This window comes from Rhinopithecus bieti, unplaced genomic scaffold, assembly GCF_001698545.2.
Source record: "Rhinopithecus bieti isolate Rb0 unplaced genomic scaffold, ASM169854v2 scaffold_2654, whole genome shotgun sequence".
Lineage (NCBI taxonomy): Eukaryota > Metazoa > Chordata > Mammalia > Primates > Cercopithecidae > Rhinopithecus > Rhinopithecus bieti.
In genome coordinates this window covers 1737531-1750893 of record NW_016804048.1, presented here as the reverse complement: position 1 = coordinate 1750893, position 13363 = coordinate 1737531, and the positions used below count along the sequence as shown (strand labels likewise).

General features: G+C 51.1%; 1 protein-coding gene across 3 annotated transcripts in view; it reads left to right on the top strand.

Annotated features, from left to right (window-relative positions):
• TEAD4 (TEA domain transcription factor 4) overlaps nucleotides 1–13363 on the top strand; it is an 85057-nt gene that overhangs the window by 66150 nt on the left and 5544 nt on the right. For all 3 annotated transcript variants that reach the window (XM_017862943.1, XM_017862935.1, XM_017862951.1), the window contains 2 exons: nucleotides 205–344; nucleotides 1368–1541. In XM_017862943.1, coding sequence (XP_017718432.1) covers nucleotides 205–344; nucleotides 1368–1541 — 314 coding nt within the window. The remainder of the gene's footprint in view (nucleotides 1–204; nucleotides 345–1367; nucleotides 1542–13363) is intronic.

Genomic DNA, 13363 nt, shown 5'->3' with positions numbered 1-13363 from the left:
CCAGACGAGCCCCTCCCCACCAGGGCAGCTCCGGGATGCCCAAGCCTTGCACTCTCCACCACCTCTGCTAGGAGGTCCATTTAGGGAGACGGGCGGCCCCCAGGCAGCACGGGTCTGTCCAAGGAGGCCCGGGGTGCTTGCAGAGGGTGCGGACAGGGCGGGTGTCCGTGACCAGATTCCATGTGCCTCTCTCACTTTGTGCAGGGTTTGAGTCTCCTGCAGGGCCCGCCTCATCGCCCTCTGCGCCCCCGGCACCGCCGTGGCAGGGCCGCAGCGTGGCCAGCTCCAAGCTCTGGATGTTGGAGTTCTCTGCCTTCCTGGAGCAGCAGCAGGACCCGGACACGGTAGGTCCTGGCCTGTGCCTGGCTGGCTCCCCCGCCACCCCCTCTGCCTCTGTTTCTGCTTCCAGTGCTCTTGTCCCACTCCACACTGGGCTTGATTCAAGTTCCTTGTTTCTTTATGATCTTTCCTTCCGTCCTTCCCCCGACTCCTTTCCTCCTTCATGTCACCCCTCTTCCCTCTTTCCCTCCTCCCTGGCCCAGTGCCCAGTCAGCCTCCTGCTCCTCCCTCCCTGTCCTGTGTTCCTCCTCCCCTCCTAACCCAACCAACCCTTAGTCCAAGGTCGCTGTGGTCCCAGCCCCACCCCCACACCATCCCAGCCTTTCCCTGGCTCTGAGAGGCGGGCAGGAAGCTGAGGAGTCTCCTGTGTGTCTACTCCACATCCTACGGGATACCAGCCTGTCACCTTCAGTGTCCAGTGTCCTGGGTGACCAGCGTCACCTGCAAAGGTCAGAGGGGGACCTGGAGGAGGCCAAGGTGACAGGATGCCAGGGTCCTTTTCACTCTGACATCTTCAAACTTCTTTTTTTTTTTTCTTGAGACAGAGACTTGCTCTGCCGCCTAGGCTGGAGTGCAGTGGTGTGATCTCAACTTACTGCAACCTCCGCCTCCTGAGTTCAAGCGATTCTCCTGCCTTAGCCTCCCGAGTAGCTGGGATTATAGGTGCCCGCCACCACACCTGGCTAATTTTTGTATTTTTAGTAGAGACTGGGTTTCACCATGTTGGCCAGGCTGGTCTTGAACTCCTGACCTCAGCTTCCCAAAGTGCTGGGATTACAGGTGTGAGCCACTGCGCCCAGCTCAAACTTCTTTTTAGCTGACGACCCCATGAACCGAATAGACTCTTAGAAGTCCAGGATGTAAAATAAAAGAAGTCTTTTACCATCTCCATTTCACTCATGGGGAAACTATGGTCCAGAAAGGCCAAGCGGCTTGCGCCGGGTCACGTGGTGGGCTTGCAGAGCCGGGGCTGTCTGTCTGACTGTCTGGCCTGTGCTCCGCCTCCCTCAGACCCACTCTCTCTACAGTACAACAAGCACCTGTTCGTGCACATTGGCCAGTCCAGTCCAAGCTACAGCGACCCCTACCTCGAAGCCGTGGACATCCGCCAAATCTATGACAAATTCCCAGAGAAAAAGGGTGGACTCAAGGAGCTCTTTGAACGGGGACCCTCCAATGCCTTTTTTCTTGTGAAGTTCTGGGTAAGCCTGTGATAAACTCTTCCTTCCTACCACCAGGGAGTCCGTGGTAGTGAGAATGGGGCGAGAGTACCCAGAGCGTGCCCTTGCCACAGTAGAAACTTGGGGAGGTGGCACCAGTGAGAAGGGGAGAGCAAGCGCAGCATGGCTATGGGGTGGTCAGAGCTGAGCTGAGGAACAGGGCGGTGATCCCAGAGAGCTGGCCTAGTCGAATGAAGCCTTGTCTCGTGGGTGGTGATGGCAGCTAACCCCGGCAAGACGTGGAGCCCTCAGGAGGTGAAGTTCCAGAAAAAGACAAAGGGGACCCTCCAGGGATGAGTGAAGACATGACGAGGAGCGCCCTCATCACCCAGGTCTTTGAATGACAAGTCCTGCATGGGTTTCCGGGCCTGGAGCTCGTCCTTCGGTGCTCATGTCCAAGGCATGTTGAGCTGAACAGAGCTTGGAGAAGGGGAGGGAAGTGTTGGATGGGCGAGGCCACCCCAGAAGAAACACCCACCCAACTTCTCAGATAGCTCAGCCCATAGACTTGGCCTCTGCGGCCCTCCCACCTCACCCCTGGGCAGGTGTTTTGTGGGTAGAACCCCCTCCATTAGAAACATCTTGTCTGAGGCCCAGAGGTACAGTAGCTGCCCTGGGAGCTTAGCTTCCTGGGGCCCAGTATGTGCGGAAAAGGGGTGCGAGGAGAGAGTCAGACAAATAAGTGCTAATGAAGCCAGCGGTGAGGAAGGACAGGAAATCAGGCTCTGTGACTGAGGCTTGGAATATTCTCAGGACATGGACTGAGGTTTTGGTGGCTCTGCCCGCATCCCTCTTCCCCACTCCCCTTCAGCTCCCTGCATGCTCTTTTCAATGCCTCTTGTGCAGAGATTCTTACCATTTATTTGCTCCCAGGCCATTTTCATAATCTGAAAGCTTTACTTTTCCTAGAAAGAGGCCTATTCACATCAAAGTTTATATATACGTTCAGATGGCTTGCCAGCTCCCAGTGAGCAGCCCCAGCCTGGCTCTCACCCACAGCTGAACTTGGGGGCAGGCTGTCTCCAGAAGGGGCAAGTGTTGGAACTGAGACCTAGGGCCCCTGGCCTTCAAGACACTTAGCGTTTGCGCTCTGCTAGCAGGATGGAAGTTGGACCCCAGCCTGAGGGATGGGCCCATCTGTTGACAGAGATGGGCAAGGCTGTTGCAGCCTGGGAGTGCATGAGTAATAAAGGCAGAAGGAAGTGGGCTCTGGAGTGAAGTTGAAGCCCTTTTCATACGAAAGAGGGAATAAGAGGAGACAACTGGGAAAGTGAGTTAGATTTTGGAAGGTCTTGATCATGCAGAAGTTTGAGTTTTAACCTGTTCTGGAATGAGAAATAAGTAATATTTTATTTTACTTGGTCTTCTTTTTAAATCAATGCATGTTTATGGTTAAAATGTTAATTAATACCAGGGGGCTTATTTAACAAAAAAGAATGAAGGGCCAGGCGCGGTGGCTCATGCCTGTAATCCCAGCACTTTGGGAGGCTGAGGCGGGCAGATCACAAGGCCAGGAGTTCAAGACCAGCTTGACCAACATGGTGAAACCCCGTCTCTACTTAAAAAAAAAAAAAAAAAATTAGCCAGTGTGGTGGTGCACGCCTGTAATCCCAGCTACTCAGGAGGCTGAGGCAGGAGAATCACTTGAACCTGGGAGGCGGAGGTTGCAGTGAGCTGAGATCGCACCACTGCACTCCAGCCTGGGCAACAGAGCAAGACTCTGTCTCAAAAAAAAAAGAATGAAAAGCATCGTATTCTTGTCCTCCTCCTCCCCACACCCAAATCCCAATCCCCAAAGGTAGTCACTGCAAATTTCAGCTGTTTGTTTTGGGCTTTATCTCTTTAGTTCTAAGTAATGTACTTATATTGCTATATCTCGATGCCCGGATTAAGACATTTTATTTTCATTCCACTTTCCCCCCTTATCATCCCAATGTAATAATATCCAATAAGTTATTTAATTTAGTAAAAGTCATAAAACGTTCACATTTTTTGACAATGTAGATTGATCACCAAAGAGCCAAGAACAGGCTGGGTGTGGTGGTTCATCCCTGTGATCCCAGCACTTTGGGAACCCAATGTGGGCAGATGACTTGAGTTCAAGACCAGCCTGGTCAACGTGCTGAAACCCCGTCTCTACAAAAAATACAAAAAGTAGCTGGGCATGGTGGCGTGCACCTGTGGTCTCAGCTACTTGGCAGGCTGAGGTAGGAGGATTGCTTGAGCCTGGGAGGCAGAGGTTGCAGTGAGCCAAAATCGCACCATTGCATTCCAGACAGGTGACAGAGCAAAACCCTGCCTCAAAACAAAACAAAACAAACAAAATACAAAGAGTCAAGAAGGGTATTATGATTACATTTTTACCTCTTGTACAGCTTTTTTTTCCCGAAAATAAATGGCTATTGCATATTTTTTAATAAGCCTATTCTTAAAATTTTACAGATTGCTCCATCAAAACCACCATATAAAATTAAAAATTTTTCCCCCCAAATATTCAGAACTGTTAGATAATTTATCCATTTCTCCTTTCTCCTGGAGATCTTCCTCCTGGCTGTCTCTGTTCTGCTCCAGTTTGAATGTGTTACTCTTTTTTTTTCTTTGAGCCAGAGTCTCGTTCTGTCGCCCAGGCTGGAGTGCAGTGGCGCGATCTCATCTCACTGCAACCTCCACCTCCCGGGTTCAAGCACATTCTCCTGCCTCAGCCTCCTGAGTAGCTGGGATTACAGGCACCCGCCATCCTGCCTGGCTAATTTTTGTCTTTTTATAGAGACAGGGTCTCACCATGTTGGCCAGGGTGGTCTTGAACTACTGACCTCAGGTGATCTGCCCACCTCGGCCTCTGAGTGCTGGGATTACAGGTGTGAGCCACCACAGCCAACCTGAACGTGTTCTTCTCTAGGCTTGCCCTACAGTTGTCATCCTGAGCCTTCCCTATATTGAATGTACAGTTTCCTAGCTCTTACATTTCTCTCTTTATTGGTGTAACCCCTCATTTTGTGGGAACACATCCTCTAGTACCTTCTAAGAAAAGACGCACGGTACATAAATGACCTTGCTTCTTTGAAATGTCATTATTTTTATTATATCCTTATACTTGACTGATTGGTGTTGGTAGTCTGGGTAAAGAATCTAGATTATACATCATTTTCCCTAGAAAATGATGACTTTTTTTTTTTGAGACAGGGTCTTTGTTTGTTTTGAGATGGAATCTCGCTCTGTTGCCCAGGCTGGAGTGCAGTGGTGCAGTCTTGGCTGACTGCAACCTCCACCTCCCAGGTTCAAGCAATTCTCATGCCTCACCCTTGCAAGTAGCTGGGATTACAGGCATGTGCCACCAGGCCTGGCTAATTTTTGTATTTTTAAGAGGGATGGGATTTTTCAGTGTTGGCCAGGCTGGTCTTGAACTCCTGGTCTCGAGTGATCCGCCCACCTCAGCCTTCCAAAGTGCTGGGATTACAGGTATGAGCTACCGCGCCCTGGCCTAGAAATGGTTTTCAAGGATCATTTTTTAATGCGTTTGTCATCATCTTCTGACATAAATAGTCTGCTAGCATTCTCATTCCCTATCCTTTATTATGTAACTTGTTTTTTGTTTTTTGGGGTTTTTTTTCCCCCTCTGGAAGTTGTAATATTTCTTCTTTCTCCCTAATGTTCAGTTTCACACTGGTGAGCTTTGGCATATGTGTTGTTTTACTTCCCGGTGCTGAGCCAGGTACTTGGTAGGCACTTTTAACTGTGAGATTAGTCTTTCAGTTTTAGGAAATTTACTCATATTATTTATTTGATAATTTCTTTCCCTCTGTTTTCTGTTTTCTTTTCTAGGAATCTCTGTTATGATGTTGGAACCCTCTATGATGTTTACCATTTCTTTATTTTCCTGGACTTACCCTCTACGATTTTTACCATCTATTTTACAATTTACTTTCTTGGTCTGTTTTCCTAGAGATTTCCTTAATTTTGTCTTCTAACTCTTTTCTGAATTAGTTAAGGTTGTATCCAAGTGCATATCACACAAACCCCAAAGAAACAGTGGCATGAATAGTTTTTCTTTCACATCAAGGAAGTCTGGAGGTAAAGACTGTCCAGGGCTGGCCGAGCGCTCCTGACATCATGAGGAACCTGGCTTCTTTCTGTCTGCTATCCTCAGTGTATGACTTCTGTACTCAGGGGCTTGACTGCTAGAGTTCTAGCCACTGTATCCATCTTCCAAGCATCAAAAGAAGCCAGTTTAGCTCCCTGTGAGGGGCCTGCCCGGAAGTCCCACACAACACATAACTAGTTGTATGGTTGCATCTTGCCGTAAGGAACCAGGGAAAGGTACTTTTTTAGTTGGGTAAGTTGCTGTTCTGGATCAAATCAGAGCTCTAATACTGTAGAAGAAGCTGCATCCATCCTTTTATGGATGTATCTGAGTTCAGTTGGTGACATTTTGTTTTTTCTGGGTAGTTTATAAAGTGTGCATCCTGCAGTTCAGGGTGAATTAGATTAATGGAATACAGCAGCAGCTCTGCCACACCTTCTGTTGAATATTTAATTTTGGCTCTGACATTTTAATTTTCCAGAGCTCCTTCTTGTTCTGTGATGGCATCAAGATGTTTGATGGATGTAGTTTTTCTCTTCTTTTTCTTAAAGGTATGAAGTAAGCGTTATTTCTTGAGTTTTCTCCTGCTCTTAACCCTCCTCCTACCCACGCCCAGACTAAGTCTTGCTGTGTTGCCCAGGCTGGAATGCAGTGGTGTGATCTCGACTCACTGCAACCTCTGCCTCCCTGTTCAAGAGATTCTCCTGCCTCAGCCTCCCAAGTAGCTGGGATTACAGGCACCCACCACCACGCCCAGCTAATTTTTGTATTTTTAGTACAGGGAGGGGTTTCACTATGTTGGCCAGGCCGGTCTCGAACTCCTGACCTCAAATGATCCTCCCGCCTTGGCCTCCCAAACTGCTGGAATTTACAGGCGTGAGCCACCACACCCAGCCTCCTGCTCCTTTCTTTGTCTTCGTTTCGTTTTAATTTCTTTTTTCTGTCTGTTTTGGTCCTCGTCTTTCCAGCTGGAGGGTTTTCTTCAGTGTCTTTAGTTCTTAGCTGCCTGTCTGTATTTTTTTAACAGCTTTCTTGCAATGTAATTACCTTACCATACAATTCACATACTTATACAGGCCCGGCACAGTGGCTCACGCCTTAATCCCAGCAGTTCGGGAAGCCAAAGCAGGCAGATTGTTTGAGCTCAGGAGTTTGAGACCAGCCTTGGCATATGGCAAAAACCTGTCTCTACAAAAATAATACAAAAATTAGTCAGGCGTGATGGCATGTGCCAGTAACCCCAGCACTTTGGGAGGACAAGGCAGGTGGACTGCTTGAGTCCACGAGTTGGGGAACAGCTTGGCCAACATGGCAAAACCCTGTCTCTCCCAAAAATACCAAAATTTGTCGGGCGTGGTGGTGCGTGCCGTAATCCAAGCTACTCAGGAGGCTGAGGTGGGAAGATCGCTTGAGCCTGTAAGGTGGAGGTTGCAGTAAACCGAGATCACGCCACTGCACTGCAGCCTGGGCAACAGAGCAAGATCCTGTCTCAAAAATAAAGTATACAATTCAGAATTTTTAAGTATGTTCACAAACTGGTGTAATCTTCACCACAATCAATTTTAGAACATTTTCATCATCCCCAAAATAAGCCCTGTTCCCTTTAGCTGTCACTCCCCACTCCCACCCCCCAGCCCTGTGCAATAATCTACTTTCTGTCTTTGAAGCTTTGCCTGTTCTGGACATTTTATATAAATGGGTTTATACAGGATGTGGTCTTTTGTGACTGGCTTCTTTAACTTGGCATAATGTTTTCAAGTTTCAACCACGTTTTAGCATGCACGTTCCTTTTCATGGCCAAATACTTCCTTCTGTTTGGATAGCCCACATCTTTATCCATTCATCAGTTGATGGGCATTTGGGTTACTTCCTCCTCTTGGCTATGATTAGCAGTGCTACTGTGAACATTATGTACAGGTGTTTGTGTGGACATTCATTTTCATTTGCATCTGCTTACGTGTGGAATTACTGGGTCACGGCAACTCTGTTTAACTTCTTGAGGCACTCCCAAGCGTCTTCCCAATTCTGTTTAACTTCTTGAGGCACTCCCAAGCGTCTTCCGAAGTGGCTGCACCAATTTTATTCCCACCTGCAGGGTATGAAGATCCTGTTTTCTCCATATCCTCAGCAACACTTGATATTCTCCGTAGCCATCCTAGTGAATGTACAGTGGTATCTCGTTGTGGTTTTTATTTGCATTTCCCTGATGACTGACGATGGTGAGCATCTTTTGATGTGCTTACTGGCCGTTTGTAGATCTTTTTTGTAGAAATGCCAATTCAGAAATTCGGATCCGTTGCGCTTTTTCTTTTTTTTTTTTTGAGACAGAGTCTTGCTCTGTCACCCAGGCTGGAGTACAGTGGCGTGATTTTGGCTCACTGCAACCTCTGCCTCCCAGGTTCAACCGATTCTTGTACCTCAGCCTCCTGAGTAGCTGGAATTACAGACACACACCACCATGCCCAGCTCATTTTTGTATTTTTGGTAGAGACAGGGTTTCGCCATGTCGCCCAGACTGGTCTTGAACTCCTGATCTCAAGTGATTCACCTGCCTCAACCTCTCAAAGTGCTGGGATTACAGGCGAGAGCCACTGTGCCCAACCCCATTGCCCATTTGTATAATAAATTGGGTTTTTAAAATTACTGAATTATGAGTTCTTGGTTCTGGATGAAAGTTCCTTATCAGTTATATGATTTGTAATTATTTCCCATTCTGTTGAGTGTCTTTTCACATTCTTTTTTTTTTTTTCAGAGATAAGGTCTTGCTGTGTCTTCCAGGCTGGAGTGCAGTGGCATGATTATTGCTCACTGCAGCCTCGAACTTGGGCTCAAGTGATCCTCCCGCCTCAACCTCTTGAGTAGCTGGGACTAGAGGCGTGTGCTACGACGCCTGGCCAATTTTTTTTTTTTTCTTTTTTGGAGACGGAGTCTCGCTCTGTCGCCCGGGCTGGAGTGCAGTGGCGTGATCTTGGCTCACTGCAAGCTCCGCCTCCTGGGTTCACGCCATTCTCCTGCCTCAGCCTCCCGAGTAGCTGGGACTGCAGGCGCCCACCACCATGCCCGGCTAACTTTTTGTATTTTTGGTAGAGACGGGGTTTCACCATGTTAGCCAGGATGGTCTCGATCTGACCTTGTGTTCTGCCTGCCTCGGCCTCTTGAAGTGCTGGAATTACAGGCGTGAGCCACTGCTCCCGGCCACCCTTTGGTCTTCTTTTAAAATTTTTTTTTTTTTTTTTAATTTTTAATTTCGTAGAGACAGGGTCTTGCTATATTGCCCAGACTGGTTTTAAACTCTTGGGCTTAAGCCATCCTCCTGCCTCAGCCTCCCAGAGTAATGGGATTATAGGCGTGAGCCACCACACCCTACCGACCCTTTGATCGCCCATGCACGGGAGGGGTGGGCCTGGGGGCTGGACCATCCAATGTACAGACTTTTTGTCAGTTCCTTGGGTCAAATCCTGTTCCCTCCAGCTCTGAGCCATGCAGCTCAGCTTCTTATCTGTCACCCCTGAAGCTATTGGTAGGTCGCGACTCCTTTTGCTTTCTTTACCCTGTGGAATCCAGTCTGGTCCTAATCAGTTGTGAGTCTCCAAAGCTTGCTGGTCTCTTCGTTTTCTTTATCTTTGTGGTGCTGCACATTTTTAAAAGTTCCTTGCCATTTTCCTTCTAGCTGGGTCTCTGGAAGGGAAAAAAATTAACTTGTGTAGTCAGTCTCCCACCTTGAGCCAGGTGTCCAGGATGATGGGTGTGACCTGTGTGCCACTTTGAAGGGGTCAGCAGTCGCTGTTTGGAGTGCTGGACTGAGAAGGCTCTAGCAGGGAGGAGTGCTGGGTGGACGGTCACGGCCACGTGGCATAGCCAGGGAAATATTTGTCAGCCTTCTTAAGTGGTGAGGAGTCATTTAAGGTTTTTGAACAGAGCAGGACGAGGCCATAGTTGTGCTTAGTTAGATAACTCCGGCACCCAGACTGGAAGCAGGTGTGAGACTCCTGCAGTCGAGACCAGGCAAGAGGCATGCGCCTCTTAAGGACCTCAGCCGGAGAGGCTGGCTTCAGGGTGTGGCGTGGGAGGCAGGATGCTGTCCACTTTTTCTCAGGAGGGGCATAAATTATCTCCCAGTCTCCCTTTCAGTCCTGGATGTGGGAATTGGAACCTGTACAGCCGGCAGTGGCGACTCCCAGCCGTGCTGAGTCTAAGGGGGCCTCCAGCCTCTGGAGGAGCCTCCACCCTTGCTTGATCACTCACCCCTCCCCCGGCCTGTCCAGGCTCAGCCCTGACTCAGGGGAAGGAGCTTCGGCGAGCTGATCTGTGGCTCTTTCCCAGCATGGCTCAGGACCCTGGGGGTACAGTTGGGGTCAGAGGGGAGACCCAATTGGCAGTGGCAGGAAACACTCTTGGGACCACTGCCTTGGAGCGGCAGATGGCGTGTCCGGGACCCTCTCACCTTTAGCTGTTGGTCATATTCTCTGTTCTTCTAGCCACCCTCCAGGTGAGGACCATCCTAGGTCTCTTGTTTCACAAGTAGGGGAAACTGAGGCATGGAATAAGCCAGGGCCTGGTGACCCCTGTCCAATGGGCACTCCTGCTGTGAGACAGTTGGGCCCGGACAGACGGACAGACGACAGCCATGCTCTTCTCACCACGTTACATAGAGTAACACGTCCGGTCCTCACCACAGCAAGACTGTGGATAACCTCAAACCTCACCCGCAGAGGGGAAACTGAGGCACAGACAGGTGAAATCACCTGCCAAAGGATGCCCAGTTTGTAGTACCAGACCCATACCAGGCCATGGATCCGTAACTGAGCAGCCTGACTCCAGGGTGTGTGCTTGGAGCCACCACACTGAACAGTCTTCCTTGCAAAGTCCCTGGCTGCCCTCCATGCAGCATCCTGGAGCTTCTCCTGCTCCCACTGGAGAAGGCTCGGAATTGTCTAAAACAGATCTCCAGCCCCCTGAGGAACAGCAGGCAGTGGTAGTGTGGGGAGAGCAGAGTTAGCTCTGTGCAGTCAGTGTAGAGCCAGGCACTTGGACTTTTGCGCCTTCTCGACCTCAGATATCCCTTCCAGAAAATAGGGCAGTGGCCCTGCATGAAGACTAAGGTTGCCAGGGAGGAAGGAGGACCTAGAAGGTACTTTTCCAGACTTGGTGTGGCCTGTGTCCTCTCTTCGCTTCTGACTCTTAGGGGAGTTTGGAGGTGGGGGTTTATGGGAGAAGAGAGAGTTGGGACAGCCAAGGACATGGGATTCAGCGGGTTCCCTTGTGGACTGTGTGTTCCGGCCATGTGCTGTGCGGACCCAGCGTGGGCTTCAGCTCCCAGGAGCTCGCACTCTGGATGGGAGGATCCAGCATGAGTCTCAGAGTCCTGGGGCAGGAGCCGCTGGACAGGGGAGTGTGGGGTGCCCACCAGCAAGGCCCTCCTGGCATGTCATGGCAGGGCACGGCAGGCAGCAGTTGGCCCAGCTGGGGCAGAGTCTCAGTTTTACCACTTGAGAACTGTGTCCTGGGCAAATATTGGCTCCTGTGCCTCTGCTTCTTTGTGTGAATAGTCAGCAGTTTCATCTTGGGAACCTGCCAGGGGCTGTGTCGCTGAAGACCCTATGTGTGTGGCCGGCTGGTACTGAGTGGGGGGCGGTGGCCTACCCTTGCCCCACCCCTTGCGTGAGCCCTCTGAGTGCCAGCAGCCTGGGCAGGGTGAGGACGGGTGAAATCAGAGACGAGGGAGCGCTGGAGGCCAGGGCACCTTGGCGGTCATCTGCTCCCTCCTCCGCATGTGTGGGGCGGGCAGAGGCACCAGAGGAAGACACATATGTGGCGGGGAAAGGTAAATACTCGTGTTTGCCGACAGTGAGACTTCACGTCAATCGTGGTCCCCAAGGGCTGCTCTGGCTCCCCCAGCGTGGGAAGCTCCTGTCTTCTACTCCCTGGCCTGGTCCCGCCTTCCCCCGCCATCAGCTGGTGTGAACTTGGCCACACACAGTTAGGAAGGAAAACTCCTCAGGCAAGGAAACGGTGTCGCCTCTCCCGGAGCCTTTCTTTTCCTGCCTGGCTGTTTTCTCAGTCCTGGCTCCCAGGCCCTGAGTGTGCGTGCTGGAGAGGCAGTCAGAACCCCCTTGGAGGGGGAGGAGGACTTGCCCGTCCCCAGTCCAGCCTCCTTGCCTGCGCCCTGAGTTACTGCTCTTACTGAGAGCGCTGTGGTGGTAATTCATAGACTCTCAGACTGCTGGGACACATTTCCAGCTGGAAGTGGCATCTGCCAGCCTGAAGGCCTGAGGCTGCTGGGGCTGTGCACTATCTGATGAGTGCCACAGGGCCTGGAGCGAGGACTGGTGCAATGAAGCCCCTTCCTCCCCCAGAGCCCTGCAAGTCCAGCAGAGGCCACCTGTCTCTGGGGCCGGGGAGAGGGGGCCTTTGGTCACTGGTGACCATTAACGCCGCTCTGCACATTGGAAATGCTGGGCAGAGCCGGGCTGCACCATGGAGGCAGCAGAGTACCCCAGGCCTTCCTCCCATCTCAGCCTGCTGTTCCCTTTCAGGCCCTGACATTTCTCCCAGGCACATACCAGCACATGACAATGAATCTGAGCCCCTCCAGGCCCCCACACCCGGGCTGCGGCTGTCTCTGCTCATCTGTCAGTCACCCGATCCCCCACACCTGTTCCAGGCACAGCCTGTGAGCTGCCCACCCGCACATAGCTATGAATAGGGTGGAGGGAGGGTTGCAAGGGGGCACTCACGGGGCAGGGGACGGGGCCAGCTCCCATTTTTCCTTAGGCCAAGAAGCATAGCTTGTTTTGGGGAGGTGCTTGGTGTGGGAAGATATGAGGGTGGACAGGAGATGTCAGGAGTATAGCTGCAAGAGAAGGGGTGGGGCTGTAATTAGAAGGATCCAGGCACTGAGGGAGTCGAGGTGCTCTGGGGCGGGTCATCCATGTGGCCGGCCGGTGTGTTCCGGGTCTATGCAGTGTGACCCCGAGTTCTGGGGCTGATTGTGGGATCTCTCTTTCTCCCCCGACCCCCCGCGCCACCCCAGCACCTGTATTCTATTTGCTCCCAATTAGAAATTCCCTGAAGCAGAAACAATGTCTCAATCTCTCTGGGCCCCTCTGCCTCTAGCAGTGCTGGCCTGGGCTGGAGAAATGGGCACCCGAGCAATGGGAAGAGCCAGGGAGCCCGAGCTGATGACAGAAGAGTGTATTTGAGATGAGGGTGGAGCTGGGGTGCAAACTCTCAGGGCGAACAGAACAGGGTAGGTTCCTGCTTGTGACTGAGGGACCTTGCTCTTCTCACTGGTGCCACCCGGAGGTGAGAGGGTGAACAGCTGCCTGCAACCTTGATTGAAGGCCCTGGGAGAGCTTGGTTCTTGCCTCCAGCATCCTGTCTGCAAGGGGGCAAGGACGTCTGGACAGATTATGACAGACAGGGTAGTGGAGGGGGATGTGCCAAATGCTCCTGGGGGCTGGGGGCAGCTGCTGCCTCTGTGTGTCTGGAAGAGCTGGGAGGTGTGAGTGCCAGTCCTTCCCAGCTTGGCATATGGGATACTTCTAAGGTGCCATATGAATAAACTTTTTTTTTTTTTTTAATAGTTATGTAGTTGCCCAGGCTCAGTGGCCCATTCCTGTAATCCCCCGCACTTTGGGAAGCTGAGGCAGGAGGATTGCTTGAGGCCAGGAGTTCGTGACCAGCCTGGCCAACACAGTGAAATCCCATCTCTATTTAAAAA